This window comes from Cucurbita pepo, chromosome LG03 (genome assembly GCF_002806865.2).
Source record: "Cucurbita pepo subsp. pepo cultivar mu-cu-16 chromosome LG03, ASM280686v2, whole genome shotgun sequence".
Lineage (NCBI taxonomy): Eukaryota > Viridiplantae > Streptophyta > Magnoliopsida > Cucurbitales > Cucurbitaceae > Cucurbita > Cucurbita pepo.
The window spans coordinates 13,401,074-13,426,034 of record NC_036640.1 but is presented as its reverse complement, the minus strand read 5'-3'; the positions used below and the strand labels follow the sequence as shown (position 1 = coordinate 13,426,034).

The following is a 24,961-nucleotide window of genomic DNA, read 5'->3' as shown; positions in this document are numbered from 1 at the left end:
ATCTTGTTATTGGTTGCAGATCATCTCTCATTCCACCTCAGCACTCTGTTGAAGAAAAACAAGAGTCCCAATTGCAACACAACTCTCTCAAGCTAAGCCTTGTCATCCCTTTTCACACCTTGCCCTCCATTCAATCATATCCCCACCAAAATATGCCAAATTGGCATAAACACTTCACTTGTTATGTTTGTTGAATCCATCTCATCAGAACAAAATTGGCATGGAGGCCCTCAATGCAGCAAGTTTGAGCCCCTTGGCTGTTCTTTCCGACAGAAAAAGAGAACCCAGAAAACTCTCCCCAATCCCATCTCCTCCCTCCTTCAAGTCGCCAAATTCTGCTAGTTCCAGCACAAATTTACCAGTTCCACAAGGAATTTGTTCATCAAGAAGCTTACAAGGAAGCCTAGTGCTGTTATCTTCGGTGCTTAATGCTGGTGTTGCCGGAGCTCTGACATACGAGGAGGCTCTCCAACAATCTGTGAGCACTTCGTCATCTGGGGACTTCGATTTAAATGGGGTTCTTGATGGGATTATAAATTTTGGGACAGAGAATCCTGGAATCGTTGTTGGTGGTGCTGTCATTTTGGCACTCCCTTTCTTCTTCTCGCTTTTTCCCCGAAAATCTAAGCCATGGGGTGTTGAGTCCGCTAGAAATGCTTATGCAAAATTGGGAGAGGATGCCTATGCTCAGCTACTTGATATTAGATCACCGGTTGAACTAAGGAAGGTGGGCGGCCCTGATGTTCGGGGTTTGGGCAAAAAGCCTGTGTCCATCACTTACAACGGTGAAGGTAAGCCAGGTTTCTTGAAGAAGCTTGGTTTGAAGTTCAAGGAGCCTCAGAATACCACATTGTTCATTTTAGACAAGTAAGCCTTTGCAGAACTCTTTACGTAGGTGCTCATCTTTGTTAACTTAGTTTAGACTTAAAACCTGGCTAATGAGCAATTCTACCTATTTCCCTGTTTGTTGGTTTGTTAGAGTTAACTATATAAACAACCAATCGTGTCTTTCCTTTTGATGGCCCTTGATTGAAAGACAGTGACAGGTCTAATTGATACCCTCAAGCTATATCACTAACTTGAAGATAAGAATTGTTCTTTTAGTTCACAAATCAATCAGGATGCCTTTACCCGCCATTTGGTTGGTGAATCCGAACTGATAGCGAAAACAAGATTGTATGTCAATGAACTACTTTTAGCAAATGTAAGCATCTTTTGTGGTCTATGGAAAATTGAAATCTTCTGGTAGTCTAGAATCATAGTTACGGTGAGACTTCACATCGATTGAAGAAGGGAACGATTTCTTATAAGGGTGTGGAAACCTCTTCCTAGCAGACGCGTTTAAAAACCGTAAAGTTGACGGTGATACGTAACGAGCTAAAGCGGACAATATTTGTTAGCGGTTGACTTGAGCTGTTATAGTTATTCTGACAGATGGTGTTTGAAAATGATCTGTCTAAGCTTTTTTGGAAGACAGATATGATGGCAACTCCGAACTCGTAGCTGAGTTGGTAACTGTCAATGGATTCAAAGCTGCTTTTGCTATTAAAGATGGTGCAGAAGGACCTCGTGGATGGACGGTTATCACCATTCTTCTTTGTCTCTAAGTATTTCTTTCAGTATATTCTAGGAGGTTCTCACTTGGATCTGTGCCTTGCGCAGAATAGTGATCTTCCTTGGATAACACCGAAGTCATCTTTCAGCCTTAGCAGTCTAACAGATGCCATTGCCGGTGCATTTGGTGTATGCATTTCTATTCCAATTCGTTTACTTAAAACTTTGCATTGGCCAAAGATGATTGGATTTTCTCTAAGATTCTTGATTAAAATTTACGTGTAGGAGGATTCTGAAGGTCTGCCTGCTGTTGCTACTGCTGTTGCTGCAGCAGCTACTGGAGTAGGTGTATTGGCTTTTGCTGAGGTTAGCTCATATCCTTTGCCTATGAAACAATATCAAGAGAACCAATAATAATAAGTCTTAGATTATCTCCTTCAACAGATGGAAACTGTTCTCCAACTTCTGGGTTCAGCTGCAATCATTCAGTTTGTGAGCAAGAAACTCCTATCCGCTGAGGTGAGTTGGATATATGTAACTTAATGCTGTGTTCACCATCATCCTAGAGTTGTTCGACATTAAAATTCCCCATCGAACACATCATTCGAGACAACATCATCATGTTGACTTAATTTTTTCAGATCATCTACTTTTAGTACCTACGTCTCGTGGGAACTTGTTCTTTTATTCGGATTTTTGACGATAATACGTCGTTCAACCTAACCGCTCTGCTTTTGGTTACTGAAGTATGCTTGACCTCAATCCATTGGTAATAGGATCGGAAGAAAACTTTTCAAGAAGTTGATGAGTTCTTAAACACCAAGGTTGCCCCACAAGATCTTGTCGACGATTTGAAGGTACTTGATACATTCTGTTGAATTTACTATCACATAATCTCATAATCTCAACCATCTATGAATGTCAGGACATTGGAAAGGCTCTATTACCATTGCCTGCTACAGGCAAGTTACTGCCTGCAGCAGAAGAGGCAGCTGTGGAGGCTGCAACATCCAGTGACACTCTACAGACAGCAGAGGCTGCCCCTGTCTTGACTTCTGAACCAAAAGCAGAAGCTGTTGCGGAGCCTGCTCCCGAGTTAACTTCGGTTGCCAAACAAGAAGTAAAGGCAGAATCGTTGCCCAAAATCTCGAGGCCGCTTTCTCCATATCCTTATGTAATTATCACGTCCATGAGTATTTCTTTTCTTTGCTTTTTTGTTCCCAAGCTTCTAGTTGTAGATTGCATCTCAGAAAAGTGGAGAACTTGTCAACTGCCTAAAACAGTTTGTGGGATATCGGGGAGTAGAACGAAACACCCTTTATAAGGGTGTAGAAACCTTTCCTTAGCAGACGCGTTTTAAAAACTTTGAGGGGTAGCCTGAAAGGAAAAGCTCAAAGAGGACAATATCTGCTAGCGGTAGGCTTGGGCCGTTACAGCTTGGTTCCAACCGGACATCTTTTATAGTTTGCCTTTAGCACTTAGCAGTACCTCAAGCCATGTTTTCTAATACTCATACTCGAAATTAGAGGTTCTAGTCTAAGACCAAAATGGGTGCGCTTTAGAACTCAAAGACACAGTTATCATTGGGTGGTTTAATACTCAACTCTTGGCAGTAGGCACAATATCCCCAACTTGGAGCAGTCATTTTATCAAGTTGTTTTCTGCCTGTTAATGACATTCATGATACATACTATCTCTAAATCTCCATGTTTTGTCCCTGGTTGCAGTATCCAGATTTCAGGCCTCCGACGTCTCCTACGCCATCGCAGCCGTAACGGCGGAGTAATCTAGCTGGGAATCCCAGAGTCTACATTAGTGAGGTATGGTGGGTGAGCTTGTCATATGTTTTAGTGTTGAAAGAAGGCATGGATGACAGAGTAGGTCGTTGCTGTTAGTCTCCAACAAAAAAGTATGCTGCTTTTGTGATTTTCATATTACAAGTCAATGAAATTGTAGTTATTTGCAACTTTGACCTCAAACTCTTCAAATGAAGATTGGATTAAGCTCCAAATTCAAAAACTCAGTACTCTTTCACCTTCACTAAAGAAAACAGAGTGGGGAACAGGTATGAATCAACTGGAAATTGCATAAGTAGTTCTAAGAATCATGGTTTCTGCCCAACTTTGAGAGGGGCCATGATGTTTCCTTTTCAAGTTATGAATCTTTCAAAACAACTGGAACCATTCATACTCTTTTGGTTTGAGAGTCTGGTTGTTCAGCATATCTGCTTGAGTTGGAAGTCTTCTTCTTTGAGTATTATCATGATTTATTCATTGGTCAAAGTTTTGAAAAGAAAGATAGGGAGCAAATTTGAAGATGGAATTCAAATTTTTGACCAAATGGAATTGGAATTTGAAATCAAACAATATAAAATTAATAGGAGTTCACCCCAGATGACCCACATTTAGCTTTGAAGTTTTAAGATAACTCTCGTTGAGATATAATCTTGGTTCATTCATGTATCTTTCCTTTACTCGAGCATTACACGAAATCTCCTATTACATCCATAGCGTCAGCACCTCAGGCTAAACGTACATGTGAAGATCATTCGACGTCACAACCTTTTCCTTTAAACACTCTTTACATACTTGTTTATCATTTGTGGGTCTGCTGCATACTATGTTTTCGTCTCTGTTCAAGCATGAAATGGCATCATCTTCTTAGAGTGATAAGTAATGAAAGAGGGTTCAAAGTCAAAGGAAACCGCGTCAAAGAAAACTTGGATGTTTTTGTTTTCTTTTAAGAGAAAGTCCGATGCGTTTTGAATATGATTCAGAGTCGAAGATCAAAGGCCCACATGATGTGTCGACGTAACCAAAGGGTTCATATCTGACTTCACCACACGACGTCACTGCCTATGGAACCTCTTTCCGCGTTGTCCCTTCCACATTGGCTATGCTTACAGAACCCACATCAAATTACTGCACCCGATGGCTTTTGAAATGGTCAGCCATTTCCACTTTTTCCCAACTTTTTGCCCTTTATTTAGTATTTATTTCTTTCACAGCCCTTCTTACACGTCTTGGCTCTCTCTCTTCAGTGTTTGACATCTTTATATCCCCCTTCGCTTCCAACCCAACTTCCATACCTCTTCAATTCTCTCAAAGTTGGGAGCCTTTCCCTCTTTCCTCTTTTGGGTTCACAGTAATTGGGATTTGGGAGTGACCCATTTGAGTGAAAACAGCTTTCTTGTTTCTGGGTTTCGCCAAAATTTGAATCTTTGAATGACCATATTCTTCTTAGATTCTATCAACTACTGTGTGTGCCGCCGCCGCCGCCATTTCTTCTTTGGGAATTTGTAATAATGGAAATGGAACACAAGAGTTTGATCACCGAGTTGACTCAGGGGAAGGAGCTGGCCCTTCAACTCAGAACCCATCTCCACCCTTCTTCTTCCTCTTCCCCAGCAGAACCATGCTTCTTCTTGACTGAAATGATTCAGTCTTCTTTCGAGAAAGCACTCTTGCTTCTGAAATTCAACTCTTCTAGTTCAATAATGCCAGATCCGACAACCCATAAAATTGCTTCGGTGGAAGAAGAAGAAGAAGAAGAAGAAGGAGAACCCCGCAAGAACAAGAGGAAGAACAGTAGTAGAGATGTGTTGAAGAGGAGGTAAATTAAATTTTGAGTTCCAACTTTTTGTTCTTTGTTCTTTGTTCTTTGTTCTTTGTTCTTTGGATTTGGAGATAAATCCTTTTTATCTTTGCAGAAAATTACTGCCTAAATGGACAGAGGAAATTAAGATTTGCAGAGGAACTGCCCCTGAAGGTCCTCTCAACGATGGTTATAGTTGGAGAAAGTATGGCCAAAAAGATATCCATGGAGCTAATTTCCCAAGGTAAATAATAATAAATAAATCTTGGGTTAATTTTTGGCATTAATGGGTATTTAGGGTTTCATTTGATTAATAACAACTTGGGATTTAGTTGCGGATTAGCATTATTTCCACATGTTTGAAGAATAGTCAACCAACTTAATTGGGTGAAGAAAGAAAAGTCAACCAACCAAATTGATTGGGTGATGCAAGTGGAGAACATGTTGATATTATAAATATGAATAAAATGGTTTGATTTATCTAATTTTTTTGGGTAATTTTGAAATGTGCAGATGTTATTACAGATGTAGTCATAGACATGAACGAGGATGTTTGGCCACAAAACAAGTTCAAAGATCCGACAATGATCCAAACATTTTCGACGTAACCTACAGAGGACGACACACATGTAACCAATCCACTAATAATTTGGGGTTGGTTTCTGGTTCACCTCGAAATGAAATCTCTGGAGATCAAGAAACCGGTCAGACTCAGCAGCGGAACCCGAATTCCGAAATTTTCTTCAATTTCGGTGTTAAATCGGAGGATTTTGACGATGTTTTTCCGCCCATTTCCTTTCTCTCCTCCCCCATGATGGACCTGCCTTTTTTTGCCGACGGCGGCTTGTCTGCAGCGCCAGTTTCGTCAGCCACGTCGGAGGAGACGGCCTGGGACTGGAGCGGCTACCACGGCGGAGGGATTCAGATGGTTCAATCGTCGGAGCAATCGGACATGATTTCGGCGACAACTTCAGTCACCAATTCGCCGATTTGTAATGAGGATTGGGATTTCGATTTTGACCAGAATTTCCCCTTTGACTCTCTAGATTTCATCTCTTCATAAAGTTTTTTTTTTTTTTTTTTTTTTTTTCCTTTTTACTAATTTTTCTTCATTTTCAATATAATTATTATTATTATTTTCTCCGTGTAACAATAACTTTGGGGTTAATTTGTGTATTTTAAATTTTGTTTTGTTCTTTAAGTTTGTAATGTTTTAGTGGTGAATTTTTTTTTAGAAATGTAATGTAATGATTTCATTAAGTTATTGAATATGGGCCTTTGGAGAAGTGGAGAAGAGGAGGAGAAGAAGAATATGAGCTTTTAGCCCAAATCACTGCCATGAGTTTGACCCACATCGAATATATCTGGATGGGTGGAGGCATGGACGGGTTGGACATATTGTTTGCGAGAGGGGTCCGCATCTCCCGCTAATTAAGAGGTTAATCATAGGATTATAAGTAATAAATATATTTCCAATGATATGAGGCTTTTTGGGAAACCAAAAGCAAAGTCTAACTTATGCATACTATTGTCGAAACTCATGATTTCGAACAACATGGTATCAGAATTATGCTTTTAACTTAGTCATGTTTATAGAATCTCCAAAACAAAAAAGTGGTACCAGAATTATGCTTTTAACTTAGTCATGTTTATAGAATCTCCAAAACAAAAAAGTTGTGAGCCTTGAAGATATAGTAAAAAAGAAGTGTCGAACAAATAGTGTACTTTGTTCGAGGACTCAAGAGAAGAAGTCGAGCCTCCTCCATTGAATGGGAGGCTCTATGATGCAATTTATTCGAAGAAGTTATTGTTGAGAAAATATGATTTGAATCAAACGAATCTGGTGCGTCCAGTGATTCGAGAGTTGAGTGAGGTGCTTGTCACGTCCTTTGCAACTAATTAAAAGGCATCACATTCTAGAAAGTAAGGGGTGGGCCAACTGATGTGCTCTCAAATTTTGTCCATATTATTACTCACCATATCTTCTTCCAACCACTCCCAATTGCCCTACTTACCAAGACACAACGAATTTTAATTTAAACCATAAAGTTCATTATTTAGTGAAAATAAACATGAAACCACACACACAACATTTACATTACAAACTTACGGATTTAAACGGTAATCTTATTTTGAGGAAACCAGTTCCAAAGATCTCTATCCCGAAACGTTGCTGCTCCTCCATTTCTGAACTACTTCCAGAAGCGTTCTCGAAGAAGATCCCCCGTCTCCAATGGCCCTTTCCCCTGCAACTCTCAACTCCTCCATTTTCGCACGCACTTTCTTCCCCTCTTCGCCTTCAAACAGACACTTCACGACCTTTGCTATCTCTTCCTTCTCAATAATCCCACTTTCCTCGTTCATCTTCGGCCTCAGCGCCGCCTTAATCTCTTCTGTTAAAATGATGGCGTTCACTCTCTGTTCTGCATACAGTGGCCAAGCAATCAGAGGAACCCCACTAACCAAACTCTCCAATGTCGAATTCCACCCGCAGTGGCTCAGGAACCCCCCGGTCGAACCATGCTTCAGTATCTGTGCCTGCGGAGCCCACGACGGCACCATTAATCCCCTTCCCCTGTTTCTCTCCACGAACCCCTCCGGCAAGTACCTCAATGGATCATCCTGGCTATGGACACTGAAAAATGATGCACTCGCTTCCTTATCGCTCGGACTTCTAACAACCCATATGAATTTTTGCCCACTCATTTCCAATCCCAAAGCCAATTCGTTCAGTTGAACACTCGACAGAGTTCCCCCACTTCCAAACGCCACGAACAGAACAGACCCATGCGGTTGTTTATCCAGCCAATTCAAACATTCAACCCCTTCCTCACTCCCACTTGAATCAACTTTCACCAATGGACCAACTGGATAAATTGGGGGGTTGCCGGATCCGCTCAATTGCAGAGCATTTATGGCACTGGGCTCCAATTCCAGAAAGCTGTTGAGGAAAATCCCCTCTGCTAACACAAACCTCTTCATGGTGCCGAGAAAAAACTTGTAGGAATCATTTTCCCTGTCTAGAAACGGATCCGGCAATTCCTTCCCTGGAATTGGGGTGCACCCCGGAAGTCTAATAGGTTCGGTGAGGTTTCTGTACTCGCCGGTGACCGACTCGTCCAACTTTGGCATGTGGAGAATAAGCGAGAGAGTCGTGGCGGCGCAAGGAAAGTAAATGTAAGGCGAGACGCTGAATTCCTTAGCGACATCGAAGGCCACAGTGCCGAATTGGTCGACAACGAGCGCGACAAGGTTGCGTTGGGTCACGATGGATTTGAAGAGGTCGCGAAGAGAGGGAAGAGAGCGACTAACGGCAAGGACGATGATGGTTTCGGCTTTGGTGTTGCTTGGAAGGTCATTCAATGGAGCAGGCGGGAGGAAGAGGTGGTCGATAGCGGAGGGTAGGGAATTTAGGACGGAGATTTGAGCTTTGGAAGGAGCGTCGCCGGAAGGGATGGCGAAAGTTACAGTGAAGCGGTGCAGTAAGACGAGCCGTTTGGCAAATTCGATGAGTGGGATAAGATGACCCATTCCCGGACTTGGCATCATTAGAACGTGGGGCGTTTGAGATTGAGCTTCTTCCATGGCGGTGAATGGCTCTGCTCTGGTGGGTGCTGTGGGTCGGACAACCACACTCTCTCACAAACAAATGGACTAATGGACTAAAATTCGAACACCCCCTTTTATTTATATAAAAATATTAACCTTTTAATTTAAAATAACATATAATTTTATTTATTTTATTTTATTCTATTTTATTTTATCATTAAAAGAGTGAGAAAATATGGAAATGATTAAAAAGTTGGTGCTTTCCACTTGAGAAGCGCTTGGCGCAGGGCTTTTGTAGAAGACCCATCTTCTCCGACGGCTCTAATGGCCGCGTCTTGCAATTGCTTCATTCTAGCACTCACTTTTTTCCCCTCTTCACCTTTGAAAAGCGACTTCACCACTTTAGCAATCTCTTCCTTCTCCACAAACCCATTCTCCTCATTCACCTTCGGCCTCAGCGCCACCTTGATCTCCTCTGTTAGCGTCACAGCGTTCATTCTCTGTTCTGCGTAAAGCGGCCAAGCAATCAGAGGAACCCCATTTACTACGCTCTCCAACACCGAATTGTTCCCGCAATGGCTCAAAAACCCACCGGTGGAGCGGTGCTTCAGGATTCGAGTTTGCGGCGCCCATGATGGCACCAACAGCCCACTCCCTTTCACTCTCTCCACGAACCCCTCCGGCAGATAACTCAATGGATCGTTTCGTGAATGCACGCTGAAATAGGATGCATTTGATAACTCGTCGTTGGGACTTCTGACAATCCATAGGAATCTTTCCCCACTCATTTCCAATCCCATCGCCAACTCCACGGTTTGTTTGCTGGATAGAGTCCCCCCACTCCCAAACGACACGTACAGGACAGACCCATGTGGCTGTTCATCCAACCAATTCAAACATTCTGCACCTTCACCACTGCCATTTTTATCCATTTTCACCACTGGACCAATGGGGTAAATCGGGGGTTCTGCCAATTTCAGAGCACTAATGGCACCCGGCTCAAACTCCGGGAAGCTATTCACAAAAATCCCATCTGCGAATCGAAATTTTTTTGCATTTTGGAGAAATAATTTATAGGCTTGGTTTTGCCTATCTTGAGTCGGCTCGAATAGATCTCTCCCATGAATCGGAGTGCATCCTGGAATTCGAATCAGGTCGGGATGGTCTCTGTACTCTCCAGTGACCATTTCGTCGAGCTCCGCTAAGCAGAGATTGGCGGAGAGAGCCATGGCAGTAGAGGGGAAAAAAATACAAGAGGAGAGGTTAAATTCCTTACCCACATCGAGCGCGTCGATGCAAAAATGGTCGACAACCAAGGCAACGAGGTTAGTTTGATTATCGGCCACCATGGATTCCAAGAGATCTCGAAGAGAAGGAACAGAGCGAGCGACGGTGAGGGTAATGATGGTTTCCATTCTCGAATCGAGGGGAAGATCGTTGAGGGAAATGGGTGGGAGAAAGACGTGGCGGATCTGGGGAGGGAGGGAACAGAGGACGGAAATTTGGGCAGTTGTAGGAGGGCCATCGGAAGGGATGGCGAAGGTAATGGTGAAATGGTGGTTGAAGGTGAGGAGGCGTTTGGCGAACTCAAGGAGAGGGATTAAATGGCCCATACCTGGACTTGGAAGCATCACTATGTGGACTGATGGAGATTGAGCTCCGCCGTCTGTCTGGGAAACTTCCATGGCTGTGGCTGTGGCTGTGAAACAAAGAGGCGCGGAGGAGGGATTGAGATTAGGTTGCCGGATTAGCACAGAAAAATGCCCAATATAAAGACATGAATTGGCAGCATATCAAGCCTGTTCCTCAAGATAACTTATTAAATTCTGACATCCTTACAAAAACTTTATTAAAAATGACGATTTTCCTTTTTTCTGCTTTTTTTAAAACATTTGGTAGGTGATAAATTTGACTACTCCTTGCTTCATTTTTTTTCTTAAATAGAACTGACCACAATCTTAAATTAAAAATCTCAATAAACTTAAGTGGATGAAATTTAGTAATTTTTTGAATTATACTAACGTTTTTTTTCAAAAAAAAAAAATTATTATTAATTTGATATGGTAAAAAACCATATCCAAATAAAAAACAAAAGCAAATCTAAATATTTTGTACACTATGTCTATTTGAACATAATATTTTTACTAAAATGTCAAACTTTCAATTTTTTTATTGAACTCATAAATAAATACTCAGTTTTCTTTTTCTTTCTTAAAGATGGAACATTGGAGAGAGGCCAAGTGTCGTTTATTTATCAATAAGATTTAAAAAGTATAAGATAAGATGCAAAGTATGTATGATTCTCCACAAAACTTATAGAACAAAGAAAACAAAGAATACTTCTTTGGCATGGGAATAAGCAATGATAATAACGATAAAGATGGGCTCCAGATACTTGGTCCGTGAAAATTTGACAAGACATAATTTAGATCATTCCTTTTATTGAGATTTGAAAGTAAATCATTATTTTGAAGAATAAAGTTCTTAGAGTTTTTTTTTAATATTTTTCTTAAAATGTATTTTTTATAATGTAGTTATGATATTTCTTTATTAAATAAAAAACTTGAAGATATAATAAACCTGTTCAAAGCTAATAAAAAGTTATAAAATAAAATAAAATACTAAATGACATATTATAATATCAATAATTTTTTATTAAAAAAAAAAAAAAAAAACTAAAACTATAAAATTAAATCATAGTTGTTAGGTTGAGTTAATAATAGGTTAAACTTTTAGAAACTATTTATTTAAAATAGAGAATAATCTCTTTAAAGATATATTTATTAAGAGGCAAAATGAATAGAAAACAAGCTACTTATTAGGTTGGAAAAAATATCCATAAATAACACCAAAGGATAAAAAGCAAAATAAATGAGTAATCAATTATTGTATTCATTGATACCTCACATGTAAGGGAGGGAGGCTCATCATGTCGCCAAGACCTTACAAATGTCGCCAAAATGAAGATATCTTTTCGATATCTCGTTCAATATTTTAACCTATTTATAGCCATTAAGGTTCTCATGTTCAGAATTTTTCCGATGTGGGAACCTCCTCTCTCCTTCACTCCGCACCTCACGCCATCTCTCTCTCCCACTTTTTTTTCTCTCTTTATTATATATATATAATATTGTTTTTTCTCTCTACCACTCTTTATTTTATTATTACCATTTTTAGTTCATCGATTCCTTTTAATTAATTATACACTAATTCATTATTATAAATAATAACATTATATCATTTTCACACATAATGCTATAATTTTTAATTCTCTTTTTTCTCTTTCTATTAAATAATATCATATTGTTTAATTCTTTCAGTGATTTTTACTAGAATATTGGTGGATATCCAAATATCCACGTGGATATATCCGTAAATTTAAATTAGACATTTTCATCCTTGTAGGCAAGTAAAATAAGTGACATTTTTTTAGATGAATAAACGAAGAACACGATGAAGAGACAGCAGAGGATTTCTAAATGCAACAAAAGGAAAGAAAAATTTATCTAATTTTCCTACGTGGAAATTCTGGCCTTCCACGTGTTTACCACATCACTCACTATTTTGGTGGATGATCCATCTTCTCCAACAACTCTTTCAGCTGCTTCCTTCAAATCTTTCATTTTCCGACGCACTTTCTTCCCCTCTTCCCCTTCCATCACCGATCTCACCACTTTCGAAATCTCTTCCTTCTCCACAATCCCATTTTTCTCATTCGTTTTCGGCCTCAACGCCACTTTGATCTCCTCTGTTAGCATCACTGCGTTCATTCTCTGTTCTGCGTAAAGCGGCCAAGCAATCAGAGGAACCCCATTAACCACGCTCTCTAAAGTTGAATTCCATCCACAGTGTGTCAAAAACCCGCCGGTGGAGCTGTGGCTGAGGATCTGAGCCTGCGGCGCCCATGACGGCACCACCAGGCCTCTGTTTTTGATCCTCTCTACAAACCCTTCTGGCAAGAAAGCCAATGGATCACTCTGACTTTGGACGCTGAAATAGGTGGCGTTTGCGGCTTTATCGCTTGGACTTCTAACAACCCATATGAATCTCTGTCCACTCATTTCCAATCCCGATGCCAATTCGTTGATTTGATCGCTCGACAGAGTGCCACCGCTTCCAAATGACACAAACAGAACAGACCCATGTGGCTGTTCGTCCAGCCACTTCAAACACTCTGCCCTTTCTTCCTTCTCATTTGCATCGATTTTCACCAATGGTCCAATTGGGTAAACAGGGGGCTTCCCTGCTTCCTCTTCTTGCAGATAATTTACTGCTCCGGGCTCCAATTCCTGGAAGCTGTTGAGAAAAATCCCATCTGCTAAAGCATACCTCTTCGCGTTGTGAAGCGTCCATTTGTAGGCTTCGTTCTTCCGATCTTGAACTGGGTCCAACAGATCTTTGCCTTGAATCGGAATACATCCCGGGATTTTGATTGGCTCGGGGAGGTCGCGGAACTCGCCGGCGACGGATTCATCGAGTTTGGGTAAAAACAGAGCAAAGGAAAGAAACATAGCGGTGGAGGGGAAGAACATATAAGAGGAAATGTTGAATTCTTTGGCTAAATCGAAGGCGTCGGTGCCGAAAAGATCGACGACCAATCCGACGAGGTTGGAATTAGCGACCATGGATTTGAGTACGTTCCGAAGGGAAGGGAGAGAGCGAGAAATGGTGAGAGTAATGATGGTTTCAATTTTGGAGGCAGCGGGGAGATCGTCGAAGCTAACCGGCGGGAGGAAGAGGTAATCGATGCCGGCAGGGAGAGAATCGAGGACGGCCTTTTGAGGCGTGGACGGCGGACCATCGGAAGGGATGACGAATGTGATGGTTAAACGGTGGTGGGAGAGAAGGCGTTTGGCAAATTCGATGAGTGGAATGAGATGGCCCATTCCAGGGCTCGGTAAAAGAGCCAGATGAGGGATGGCAAGCGGAGCTTCCATGGAGGCGGCGGCGGCGGCGGCGGCGGTTATGGTTAATAGAAAAGGAAGGAAAAGTAGAGAAGAGAAAGTGGGTTTGAATTTTGAAATGCGATGAATGAAGGAAAGGGGAAAGAGGGGAATTATATAGAAGGCAGCAAAGGGGTGGAAAGAACAGAGAAGAACAGAGAAGAACATGTGATGTCAGGTCAAACGTAAGCCTTATGCCTTAGAGCTCCTTATAAAATTGAGCCGTGGTTCATGACCCAAGTCTTCCTTGGAGTACGCCCATGCATTATTGGGTTGATACTAACGTCAAAAATGACGTCTAAAACACTTCATCTACTAGAAGCTTACATATATATCATTGTTTTTCTGGTTGATAATAACTTTTTATTTAATCTATTCATCTCATAATATAGTATCATATTATCCACTTTAAACATAAACTTTCGGGACTTTATTTTTTTTATTTCATCAAAAGGTGTAGTAACAATGAGATATATTATTTACTCATAAACGGATGATTATCTCCTTAATTAACAATCCTCCTTCCATAAATTTCAAATTGAGCAAGAGGAGTTAATTAGTTGTTGCACCAAACAACCTTGATATTTGTTGGAAAGGCCTTAACTTTACCTCGATGATATGAAATGGGTAAAAATTTGATGGGTCATTCTTAAATCAACAATATCGAACTTACCTTGTGTAACATTCAAGGCCACCACTAACAAATATCAAGGTTGTTTGGTCATGCTTTTCCTTACGAACTTCCCTCAAGGTTTTAGAATGTGTTTGTTAGGGAGAGGTTTTTAAATGTTTTGTTTCTCTCTTCAACTAATATGGGATCTCACACCTTACAATATTGGTAAGGTGCTTGTTCAACAGGTATAAACTCAATAAACAACGCCTCTTTGAAAACATGGGCCATTACAAAATTAAAGAAATGTATTCTTGTTAACAACAAATGGTTATAAATTAAATTAGGTTTGAACTTAGTAGTTGTAAACAAATTTAATAATAATGTGGGGAAACATGGGTGGATGTGAAGGAAAAGGCATTAATTGAGTATAAATGATGCAAATATTATGACATGATGATGAACATGAATGAAGATGGTAAAGTTTTTTCAATCATTTCTTAATCTCGAAAGGTTCATAATTGATCTACAAAAAGATGCACATTATACATAACTATTTGACTTGGTCCCACGTGTAAATCATCATTTGGTGAGCGTGTTGTGTGGAGGGTCGGGTCCATGACGCGGAGGGCTTCGAACCATGGATGGTTTAGGTGGGCTTGTTGTCTTTGTTGGTTCACAGATCTTTGCAAGGCCTCGGCCTGTCAACGAGGGCGGCAGACCATCATTTATTTTTGCCTCACCTTTCTACAAATTTAAAAATATTAAAAATAAAACACGTAATAAATGAATTAACCATATATTTATTTCAAATTTAGTTGCCCCACTACTTTATTTCTAAAATGACAATTAAACTACAAAAACGAAAGATTTTTTTATGGATAATTTTTATTTTCTAATATATATTAATACACGGGGAGAATGTAACCTTAGCTTTTCCGCTCCTATTCAAAACACGTTTGTTAAAGAGAACTTGCCATTTATATTCTTGAATTGACTTTTATAAGTACAAACCCATGAGAAGACATTGTTAATAGACTTAATTTTATACTATAAGATTTTACCTCGCAGTTGGATGAAATTAAAAAAATGTAAAAAGTAAAAAGTAAAAGCTGTTACCAGGGTAAAATAAATTTTTTTACGTGAAGGCTTTTTAGCTTTATATATAGTTTAAAAAAGGTTTGGACTGATTTCAAAAAAGCATCTTTAGTTAAAAATACATTCTTCTAGACTCAACAGAACCCTTTTTCTTTTTCTTTATTCCTTTTCTTTTTTTCTTTTTTTCTTTTCTTTTTTTGGTTATGTACTGTCATCAAAGTTACATGTTTTCAGAAAGAAATTCCAACATCACCGCCTGTCACGCTCACGGTGACTGTGACCGGACTCCTCTCCTCCAAGGGATGCCATGCTACAAACATTCAAACACAAAACTACCCTTCATCTCTTCCTATGACTTAATGTTTACCACTATTTAAGTGTCACGATTATGATTGTCTAAATACATGCGAATCTAAGTTGGCTTGGCTCACTCAATACTGCAAAAAAATGTCGCACAATAGCTAAATTTGCGGCTAAGAAGAGTGAGATGACATTTTTTTTGTTTGAAGAAAGAATGGTGGATAACTTATCAACAGATGAATACAGCTCGAAGGAAGGAAGGAAGGAATCAACCATTTACAGACACATTCAGGACATGGAACACAGACACTAACTAAGGTAACAGAACAGATAACACAAACGCTGGTAATTTAGACAACAAACAAACTAGCTGCCCCATATAATGATGTTCTGTTGATTAACAAGCTGTTCCTGGGACTTTCATGCCAAATCCATGCTTTACCTTCTCAACTCTGATTCAAAAAAAGGTGTGTATATTAATTAGCAGCATAAACAGATTAGAAAGCCGCATGAGTATATTATTAGCATAAACAAACAAAGGTGTATCGGTTTGGCACTGGCACTTACGTCGGAGCGAGTTTTCCGAGGCCTTCCAGCTCTTCTCCGGTGTCCTCGTCAAGGACTCGCCCGGAGATTTCAATAATGTATGATCTGTGTCTTGAAGTGGGAAGCCCTCTACCAGCAAGCAAATCCAGGTCCTTTAGGTGAAGCTCTCTGCCATTCACAAAAACACCAGTATTCCCCCCAGCACACTTTTCTGGCATGGGGTAGTCGAATTCTTCTATGAAAGGCTGCAAAGTAAGATAACAAACGATATGAGAACGAGACATAGAATCAAAACACAGGACAATGCATCGACTTAAATGTAACCGTCGAAGCCCAGAAGGCAAAACCTATAAAAGACAATATCTGTTAACGGTGGGCTTAGGCTTCAATCTTACCGGAATTATGCCAAGACAAGGTCCGCCCATGACTCCCCAGAATCCGGCTCGAGCATCATACCTGATTGCAATTAATTAAGTGATATCAGCACAAAGGGGACAAGCGACAGAAGGAATTTGTGAAGTGGGCCGTAGTACAACTTGGAATTGGTAAACAACACCAAAAGTGTACAGTAAAAAGCATCCACTTCTCTTCAATGCATGCCTTCTACTTTTGCTAAAAAACTTGCACATAAACGGCTAGCCATACATCATGACAGATTACATAAAAAGAAGAACCACATATACGCATGTCTTGTATCAGAAAACCATAAAAGAAATGGAGACAAATTGTGAGATCATAAGTAAGTTGGTGAGGAGAACGAAACATTCTTTATAAGGGTGTGGAAACCTTTTCTCTAGCAGACGCATTTTAAAAACCTTGAGAGGAAACCCGAAAGGAAAAACTCAAAGAAGACAATGTCTCCTAGCAGTGGGCTTGGGCCGTTACACAAATCATATCTTAAAGTTAAGACATTCATGGCGTTTTAATCTATCCTAGCTAGGTGACTACCATTGCAACCCCACCACAACTCTTTTTACTTTTTCTTTTAACGTGTCCCTTGACCACTATGTCAGCAGCATATAGCAGTTTAAGTTATGTCAAATGATTGGACGGAGCTTACCCAAAAACCAAATTAACATAGAAAACGTTTGAGTATGCTTACCAGTAGTTTCCTGGATGGACTTGTCCAGCAAGCTTTTCAGCTTTCTTGACCACTCGATATGGAATTAAGTGTCCATTAACTGAAACATTACTTCTGCTCCGTTCATCTGCTTGATTAGTTCTAAAGCTCTTCTTGATAATGTTTGCAAGAAAGGATTCCCCTCCTTTATTGACTCTTGGCTGGTTATCTTCTTTATTTGCATCCTGTGACTCATGAAACGCCACAGTGTTAGAGTACTCATTCATTGACACATCCATCTCAGTTGCTAGTGATGCTTCTTTCAAAGAATTCTGCCGTGAGGTGACCTTATTGGGTTTCACATTCTCCTGATCTGAACGGCTACTTCTATTTCCCTTCGCAAACCTGTTTGTCACCTGATTATTAGCCGAGTAATCGAAATATGACGGAAGAGGTGAACCAGGAAGGGGATGCGAGCGTGTCGTTTTGATATTGTGTAAATTGTTTGTAGCTTCCCTTGGAACGGTTAAAACATCTGGACTGTCTTCATCATCTGAGGTACTTGAAGATGAAGGATGAAAACTTTGCATCTCTTGTTGTTTAGTTGAGCTTAAACCTGTCCCGACCGGCTGTAGTAGCACGGGCTCATTATCTAGTGACTCGAAATCGTAAACAGTGTTATCATAATCATCGGAGGAGAAATTAGTACGGTTCGAGTAGCCGTTCAATTTTGAATTATAATCCCTGACTGCCTGCCCATCACTATCATCAACCTCTGAGGGCAACGGATTTGCCCGTGAATGATTGGAGAAAACAAGTTTCTTGTTGATAACAGTAAATTTGATTACTGTAGAACAAGCCCCACAACGAACACTTTGCTGATTCTTTACCAACATTAGCTTCTTAGGAAGTTGCAGCATTTCAAAGCAATTATTACATGTTAGAAATGGAGCACCACCAGCTATTGGATAGCAATTACGATCACCGCTCGCTAAGACTGTCCTCCGAGGACAACTGCCAACGATACCACCAATCTCAGAACTGAAGTCAGTTGGCCATGTCGAGCGGGCTTGTCGATCACGGAAGTTCAGGGGAGGATTAGCAGTCCTAATATTGTTACCACGTGCACCATAAGCAGTAGCGTTTTCATGAGAATATAGTGAAGGATTGTTTGGACGATCAGGGAACCTTCTATTATAGTAAGCACCAGGTACTGGAGCTGGAACCTGTGGATATCTATTTTGGCACTGGAAGCAGGAGCAAGAAGGCTGATGAAATGGAGGATTAGGAGGGTAGTGACTGAATAGATCCAAACCGGTATCGACATAATGGCCAGAATGACATTGGTGAGGGGTTTGTTGATGCGCACACGAAAACTGGTAGGAGTTCCCTCTAAACATTTGTGATCCAAAATGGTCCCCTAAACGAGATGCATTATTTGGATTATGCATCGATGAACAATAGCCATGAGCAGGCATTGGACTACAATTGGAAAACGAAGGACCTGCAACACATTGGTCAGACCCTAAAGAACCATCCATAGGCCAAGCCCCTGAGTGATAAAAAGGTTTAGCAGGCTTCACCCCACAACTGACTGGACCAGTTTGGTTCGGATTATGAACTATATTGCAAGACTGACCAAGTTGATCCTTCAACTCATCCAGCTTCCTCAAAAGTTCAAGCCGGTCCTGTTCAAGGTGCTTAACTTTATCAGCTCCACTGGCATTGCCTCTAATTCTTATAAGCTCCTCAACGCCAGAAACAAGATCGAACCGATAATTCGTTTGATCGTCATTATGGTTAGAAGTCGAGAATCTCACGTTTTTCATATTATCTCTCGAGTTCTTCTCAACCACCTCCTCCTCCATTCCACCTGTTTCTCCCCTTTGCCAATCCAATTCTCTTCCCGATCCAAGCATGCTTGAGTTGATTCGAACATTCATATCCACTTGTTTCGTCCCCATCGAATAACTCAAACCATCATTATCCATATTCGAGCTAAGATCTCTCTGAACACCCCATTTATCAGTCTTGCCATTGAAGTGTTCTTCACATTTCTCAGCATCCTCCACTTTTCCCTTCTCTAAGCCATTTAGATCACAAGGCAAGGAATCAGGACTCAACTTGAAATCCACATCAGAGACATCACTTAAATCAACCGACCCTTTTTGGAGAGTATTAGAGGATTTAGTAGACGACCCACCAACCCGTTCTTCATCAGACTTAAAAGATAAAGAATCTTCTTCCTGATTTCTAACCTTGGCTGTGAAAAACAAAGAACAAAAAGGGCATTCCACTTAAAATTCCATGAACCAACATCCCCAAATTTGATTCCAGCAGTTAAATTTTCCCAAATAATTGCAATGAGCCATAACATGAATTCAGGTGGAAGAACACAATAAAAAACAAGGAAATACCTCGTAGAACGGTACCGCATCCACCGCACTGATAAACAGAGTAATCAGCGAGCTCCGGGAGAAGATTCTCACACTTGGGGCATCGAACCAGCCGCAATTTGGCCGAACCCGACATTGCAGAAACTCCGAAAGTGCTCGCCGATGAAAGAAGAATGAAGAAAATGGAGAAAACCCAGAAGAGCGCGTGAAGTATGATGGTGATGGGTAAGGAGAAACGAGAAGGAAGAGCTAAAGAAAAGAAAGAAACCCCATGATGGGAAGAAGAAGAAGAAGAAGAGGAAGAAGAAGAAGAAGAAGAAGAAGAAGAAGAAGAAGTGCGTTGGCGTTATGAAGCTATGAATGAGAAAAGCACCAATTTCTTGTGTTTGGTAGCGCGGGTTTTTGTTTGCTTCCCTTCCCGCACAGATAGGCTTCCCATGGTAACGGGGGAGACACTGTATAAATAAAATTAGATAATTAAAAGAAATTTACAAAATTAAAAAAAGATTGAAACGTATAATTAATTATCTTTTTGGAATGTTTGACCACAGAGAATAGGTTGAAAATGGTGATATTTAAAAGCTAATTTACAAAATTCTAAAAAGCTGAACTCAACAAATATCATTAATTTTCTTTTGGGAATATTTGAAGAAATAAATCAAAATTCTTTTTCCAATGTTTCAAATTGTTTAAGCTTCTCCAACAAAACCAAAAGCAAAAGGCAGACAGACCCATGAAGTTTAAGCTTTTTNGGGGGGGGGGGATAAGTGGGCCCCACAAAAGACTGTAAAATTGATACTCTCCAATTAACATCTTTTTACAAAAATGGGTTTCAAATTAAAAAAAATATATATAGAAAATAAATAAAGAGGAGAGAGAAAAAGGGAGTGTTTGGCTGTTGGTTGTGAAAAGAAGTGAAAGCCAAAGCCAAACAGACCCATTCCTTTCCAATCCCCTAAATACCCCTTCTTCTTTTTTTCTTTTTTTTCTTTTTTCTTTTTCTATAATAATTCCATTTTTATGAATTAAAATAATTCACAAAAACAAAATTCTTAACCACCACTTCACCTGCTACAAATTTATTTGAAATAAAACACCTTTTTAATATATAAAATATACTTTTATTTTCCATTTTTTCCCATTCAAACCTCAACCAATCAAAACACAATGGGAACACATACTATATATATATATATATATTTACCGGATTTGATAGCATATAACTCACGTATACATAATTACAACTAATCCCATATTCCTATACTACATTTTGGAGCATTTTAGTATGGTGGATGTAGATGTGATTTTTAGTGATTGGCAGTCTTATATTGACACAACAAGAAACAGGAAAACTTATCTAAAATGAAAGTAGGTAAAAAGGGTTTGAATGGGCATATGGCCATATAAAACATGTTTTGAACAAGTATGACTGAGACATCCGATATGGGGGCACGAACAACACTCTTGAACAAGCATGACTGTGACAGAGAGCCAAAAGCATCCGGTAAAGGAAAATGGTAATTATTTTATAAGTTTATCCAAATTAATTAGCATCCAACGTGAAGAAGAATTTAATTGGTCAAAATGTTGGGTATAAAAGGGAACAATATCTTTGTTTTCCACTTGGGGTTTTTAGCTTTATGTGCACTCAAGAGACAAAATCATTTTCTATACTTTTTATTTTCATTTTTATTGTTATTATTATTATTATTATTAGAATAAATAAATAAAACTAATAAGTAGCTGGGCCCAGCTCATATAGGTGTGGGACAATGGGCCTAGTCCACCTCGAGCATGTAGACTGTGGGCCTAGCTGCCAATGCAATTCTACAAAATTATTGAGATACGGCCCATTATCCTCGCCTTTTTCTTCTCCGTCTCTAGCACGCACGGCCCATTATCCTCGCGAGGACAAAGCATGTTGGAAGAACTTATGTTGGTATATGGAAATAGTTTTTACTCTTAGAAGCGAGTAGTAAGTAATGTGATCACGTTGTAAGGGATGCAAGTGAATGCCGAGATGATTAGTTGCCGAATACGAATTCAAAATTTTAGATATGGAGCGTATAAAGATTAGAATAGTATTCAAAACCTTTACCTAATAATTTGATTGTAAATTAGTGTATAGAGAATGATGGTACATGGGCTGGGCGAGGGGGGAAGGGGAGGAGCTGTGGTGACATGCGCTGTGGGGAGAAAAGAGAGACAAGGAAAGCAAAAACTTAGAAGGCAGTACTGAAATAGGAGTTGACAACATTGGAGCACAAGATGTCCAAGACGGCGGTGTTGGTGGAGCCAACAGCACGAGGGGTTTTGTACTGACTCATAGCCGATCCTAAGGACACATAATGTTCCATGATCTTATGAAAAGTTCCCTTACGGACCACTCTCAGCTCCAGGGCTCCAGTGGCCTTCCCCTTTCTCCAGCTCACGGACCCTGCTTCCTGGAACACCTTGTCCAGACGGTTGCAGCATTCTCTCAGCACCTCCTCCTTTGCCTCCCCGCTTATCTCCCAGAATATCACATAGTGCCCAGGCTCGCTTGTTATGTCTGCATGGCTCGTGAACTCCACCAGTTCCAGCTTCTCTGCTGCCAGTACGTTCCTTGCTGCTTCCACTGCCAGCTGCAGGTCCTTCTCCGTGATCTTGTCCATGTTGATGCTCAGCAGAAGGTTGCTCCGACACACAAATTTAAGCTCTGGTGTTGCATTGTGGAACCCCATCACTTTCACCACGTCTCCTAATCTATAACGGTACAGCCCTGCAATGACCGTAATAAACGCTTCGGTTAGACACTTGTAGATATCTTGAAAGCAAGGTCGTATATAATGTCATAAATTGGAAGGAATTACCTGCAACATTGGTGACAACTATTTCATACTCTTCACCGATCTTGACTTCGGTCAGACCAACCGGCTTGTTCTCCGGCGCTCCCTCCTGTTCCTGATCTTGAGCATTGGCTTTAAGCGGGATGAACTCGAAGTATCCAATGTTTGGAATTACAGCGAAGGTGGCCATTTCAGGGGGCAACATCGGGTTAACATTAACTCCAATCCATCCTTCTGAAGCACCATAATCGGCACTTATCAGCGGCAAATGCCCCGCGTAGTGCCTCAGTTTCATCAGGTAAGGCTCCATCGAGCCTGTCATGATCCCATAAATGTACTTCGCATTGGGAAAGAGCTCTGGTATCAATCCATACCAATTACTCAATCCTGCACATTTTTTATAGATCAAATCAGCCAATTCAGGATCTGGCTTAAGCAATTTCGACATGGCTGCACGAATCGAGGGATCAGTGACCCAACTCGAGAGAACCCCGTCTCGAATGTTGGTGCAGAGCTCTTCCCATACGTGCTCAAAAGTCCTGAAAGCAAGGATAATGCTGTGCGCAAAAGAGGAGAACACCGACTCAATTTCATCTCGGGAGACCAGGCCACACAAGAGATGGCAATACAAAGATTGGTGGAAGTCGGAGCCAAAGATGACCTCATCTGGGCTGCAACTTTGCGACTGGATTGCTTTCATCGTGGTTTTGAATTTCGGGTTACGGTAAACGTTAGTTGTTGCAGCTCCTGCTGACAGACCACCCTTGGTTTTGAACTGCTTGCTGCTATACACGAACTGCAATGCTTTTCCATTGCCAAGAGGAACTTGTCTGCAGGACAAAGTAGTGACACCAATTTTAGACAACAAATGACAACAAATGATTCAGAGACCAGAAAAGACAGTTTCATTACTTGTTTCTGAAGGCAAAAGACGTTTGAAAAATTTGCATTGTGGTCTCAAACAGTGAATCATTGAAGGGAATGAACTTAGGCCTCCCCTTACTAGTACCAGAGCTACATCGTACAACCAAAAATGTCCTTAGAAGAAAAAACAACACCAAAATCTCCAGTTCTACAAATTTACAAAAAGTACCTCAACGACATGGATTCGATTGGTTTTCCAGTGAGAATAGGGGAAGAATCCCCATCCGCGATTCTCTGAATATATGCCTCAAAATCATCGTGAGTAGCAAGCGGGACGCATTCCTTGAAGCTCTGAGGATCAGTTCTTCCATTAAGTCCCAAATTCTGCAAATACTCAGCTGACCCATTTTCCTCCAAAATCTTCTTCAGAGTCTCCACCTGAACTCGTTCAGCATCTTTCGTCATTTCCTCGAATTCCTCTACCACTTTCTCCCCATCAAACACTTCCATCCTCTGCAACACTCTACAACATTTTAGATTTTAGTATTGAAGGGTCACTGAGTTGTAGATACAATATAACAACATGTATGAATAGATATACAGAACAAAGGAACTGATATGAATAGATATGAAGAACAGAGCATGAGGATGAGTTGGAAGATGTAATCAGCGAAATGAAAACAAACATTTCCAAAACCCATAAACCTCAATGAGAATTAACCAACACTGTCTTTCCTTATCCGTTAAAACTTCATGGAAATTACCTGAAACAAAAGTAGATGGTATTTTCTGTCTCTCCTCCTCCAAAGATTATAGAGAGGGAGAGCCTTATATAGCTTTTTACTTGGCTGCAGTTGGGAGAGACAACGATGTGTTTCCACCGGTGGCTAACGGTACACGAAAATCCACCCAAATGACTGTTCTACCCTTGGGAGTGGACTACAATTACCCTCCCTTTTCTCACCGGCATGGAAAGTACCACACAGTCTGCAGATATAGTTGCCAAATGAAGATCATCTCTATCTAGAGAGAGAGAGAGAGAGTAAGAGTTATATTTTTGAGGCTTTGAAAAACACTAAAAGACATAATCCAAAACAAATAAAATTTAAACATTTAAAACAAGACAAGGAGGTCAACGGCACCAAAATTACATGTAAAATTAAAATCAAATATTACCAACGGAAATACAATGAAAAGAAAAATATAAAAGACTTTAAAACTCATGCTCTTCAACGACACCCCTATGTGACAATGCAGCTTTCGAACATCTCCCCATATCGACTGGTACCTAAAAAATAAAAAAAAAAAGGGAAAAAGGGGTAGTATAAAAGTATACAAAGTAAGCAACCTACTTGTAGGTTGTTTTCGTATCCTTGTCTTAGTAGGTATACACAGTCTTATCTCTGGATTCTAGTGAGTGTGAGTCACGCTACAAGTTTGTTTTCTGTATCTTAGGAGGCTTGCTCATCTTATGCAGTTGAATGATCAGTGTCATGAGGTGAGGTGCGACCTCACAAGTATGAGGGGATCATATGGCTGGATCTGAATACGCAACTCTCTCTGAACATCATCTATGGAGGTCAGTTGACAACCCACATACGGGACCATACATCCACTAA

At 40.4% G+C, this 24,961-nt stretch overlaps 7 protein-coding genes across 8 annotated transcripts; 2 read left to right on the top strand and 5 right to left on the bottom strand.

Annotated features, from left to right (window-relative positions):
* Positions 1-73: 73 nt before the first annotated feature.
* LOC111790782 (rhodanese-like domain-containing protein 4, chloroplastic) lies at positions 74-3,577 on the top strand. The gene is made up of 8 exons (XM_023671839.1): positions 74-867; positions 1,478-1,580; positions 1,663-1,743; positions 1,840-1,920; positions 1,999-2,073; positions 2,331-2,411; positions 2,480-2,728; positions 3,282-3,577. The coding sequence occupies exons 1-8, from the start codon at positions 221-223 to the stop codon at positions 3,327-3,329; spliced, it is 1,365 nt and encodes a 454-aa protein (XP_023527607.1). The 5' UTR covers positions 74-220; the 3' UTR covers positions 3,330-3,577.
* A 384-nt stretch (positions 3,578-3,961) lies between these two features.
* On the top strand, positions 3,962-6,408 carry LOC111790128 (probable WRKY transcription factor 41). The gene is made up of 4 exons (XM_023670955.1): positions 3,962-4,499; positions 4,595-5,166; positions 5,264-5,392; positions 5,662-6,408. The coding sequence occupies exons 2-4, from the start codon at positions 4,859-4,861 to the stop codon at positions 6,209-6,211; spliced, it is 987 nt and encodes a 328-aa protein (XP_023526723.1). The 5' UTR covers positions 3,962-4,499; positions 4,595-4,858; the 3' UTR covers positions 6,212-6,408.
* Positions 6,409-7,093: 685 nt separating this feature from the next.
* Positions 7,094-8,752, bottom strand: LOC111790431 (hydroquinone glucosyltransferase-like). The gene has a single exon (XM_023671318.1). The coding sequence runs from the start codon at positions 8,731-8,733 to the stop codon at positions 7,306-7,308; it is 1,428 nt and encodes a 475-aa protein (XP_023527086.1). The 5' UTR covers positions 8,734-8,752; the 3' UTR covers positions 7,094-7,305.
* A 54-nt stretch (positions 8,753-8,806) lies between these two features.
* On the bottom strand, positions 8,807-11,665 carry LOC111790430 (hydroquinone glucosyltransferase-like). 2 transcript variants are annotated; one of them, XM_023671316.1, is made up of 2 exons: positions 11,600-11,665; positions 8,807-10,402 (listed from the first exon to the last, which is right to left on the bottom strand). In XM_023671316.1, exon 2 carries the CDS (start codon positions 10,380-10,382, stop codon positions 8,943-8,945), a length of 1,440 nt encoding a protein of 479 aa, XP_023527084.1. In that variant the 5' UTR covers positions 10,383-10,402; positions 11,600-11,665; the 3' UTR covers positions 8,807-8,942. The 2 variants fall into 2 exon arrangements, with proteins under 2 accessions (XP_023527084.1, XP_023527085.1); XM_023671317.1 differs by having other exon boundaries at positions 8,807-10,396; positions 11,600-11,662.
* Positions 11,666-12,092: 427 nt separating this feature from the next.
* Positions 12,093-13,964, bottom strand: LOC111791905 (hydroquinone glucosyltransferase-like). Its single transcript, XM_023673419.1, has one exon. The coding sequence runs from the start codon at positions 13,806-13,808 to the stop codon at positions 12,213-12,215; it is 1,596 nt and encodes a 531-aa protein (XP_023529187.1). The 5' UTR covers positions 13,809-13,964; the 3' UTR covers positions 12,093-12,212.
* A 1,855-nt stretch (positions 13,965-15,819) lies between these two features.
* On the bottom strand, positions 15,820-20,085 carry LOC111790650. Its single transcript, XM_023671644.1, has 5 exons — positions 19,672-20,085; positions 17,297-19,517; positions 16,590-16,650; positions 16,216-16,439; positions 15,820-16,100 (listed from the first exon to the last, which is right to left on the bottom strand). The coding sequence occupies exons 1-5, from the start codon at positions 19,784-19,786 to the stop codon at positions 16,046-16,048; spliced, it is 2,676 nt and encodes an 891-aa protein (XP_023527412.1). The 5' UTR covers positions 19,787-20,085; the 3' UTR covers positions 15,820-16,045.
* Positions 20,086-21,760: 1,675 nt separating this feature from the next.
* Positions 21,761-24,058, bottom strand: LOC111790647 (jasmonic acid-amido synthetase JAR1-like). The gene is made up of 5 exons (XM_023671640.1): positions 24,029-24,058; positions 23,572-23,855; positions 23,391-23,492; positions 22,503-23,308; positions 21,761-22,411 (listed from the first exon to the last, which is right to left on the bottom strand). The coding sequence occupies exons 1-5, from the start codon at positions 24,041-24,043 to the stop codon at positions 21,873-21,875; spliced, it is 1,746 nt and encodes a 581-aa protein (XP_023527408.1). The 5' UTR covers positions 24,044-24,058; the 3' UTR covers positions 21,761-21,872.
* Positions 24,059-24,961: the final 903 nt, after the last annotated feature.

What these genes read in the sequence shown, in the direction of transcription:
- LOC111791905 (XM_023673419.1), bottom strand. Translation starts at nt 13,808, where the DNA reads ATGTTCTTCTCTGTTCTTCTCTGTTCTTTCCACCCCTTTGCTGCCTTC.
- LOC111790782 (XM_023671839.1), top strand. Translation starts at nt 221, where the DNA reads ATGGAGGCCCTCAATGCAGCAAGTTTGAGCCCCTTGGCTGTTCTTTCC. An exon ending in GTGTATTGGCTTTTGCTGAG is followed by an intron (nt 1,921 to 1,998) that starts GTTAGCTCATAT and finishes CTCCTTCAACAG; the next exon opens with ATGGAAACTGTTCTCCAACT. An exon ending in CGCTTTCTCCATATCCTTAT is followed by an intron (nt 2,729 to 3,281) that starts GTAATTATCACG and finishes CCCTGGTTGCAG; the next exon opens with TATCCAGATTTCAGGCCTCC.
- LOC111790431 (XM_023671318.1), bottom strand. Translation starts at nt 8,733, where the DNA reads ATGGAAGAAGCTCAATCTCAAACGCCCCACGTTCTAATGATGCCAAGT.
- LOC111790430 (XM_023671316.1), bottom strand. Translation starts at nt 10,382, where the DNA reads ATGGAAGTTTCCCAGACAGACGGCGGAGCTCAATCTCCATCAGTCCAC.
- LOC111790647 (XM_023671640.1), bottom strand. An exon ending in ATCGAATCCATGTCGTTGAG is followed by an intron (nt 23,493 to 23,571) that starts GTACTTTTTGTA and finishes TGTACGATGTAG; the next exon opens with CTCTGGTACTAGTAAGGGGA. An exon ending in TCTTTTGCCTTCAGAAACAA is followed by an intron (nt 23,309 to 23,390) that starts GTAATGAAACTG and finishes TTTGTCCTGCAG; the next exon opens with ACAAGTTCCTCTTGGCAATG.
- LOC111790128 (XM_023670955.1), top strand. Translation starts at nt 4,859, where the DNA reads ATGGAAATGGAACACAAGAGTTTGATCACCGAGTTGACTCAGGGGAAG. An exon ending in AGAGATGTGTTGAAGAGGAG is followed by an intron (nt 5,167 to 5,263) that starts GTAAATTAAATT and finishes TTATCTTTGCAG; the next exon opens with AAAATTACTGCCTAAATGGA. An exon ending in CATGGAGCTAATTTCCCAAG is followed by an intron (nt 5,393 to 5,661) that starts GTAAATAATAAT and finishes TGAAATGTGCAG; the next exon opens with ATGTTATTACAGATGTAGTC.
- LOC111790650 (XM_023671644.1), bottom strand. Translation starts at nt 19,786, where the DNA reads ATGTCGGGTTCGGCCAAATTGCGGCTGGTTCGATGCCCCAAGTGTGAG. An exon ending in GTCCATCCAGGAAACTACTG is followed by an intron (nt 16,651 to 17,296) that starts GTAAGCATACTC and finishes AATTGCAATCAG; the next exon opens with GTATGATGCTCGAGCCGGAT. An exon ending in CTTGTCTTGGCATAATTCCG is followed by an intron (nt 16,440 to 16,589) that starts GTAAGATTGAAG and finishes CTTACTTTGCAG; the next exon opens with CCTTTCATAGAAGAATTCGA.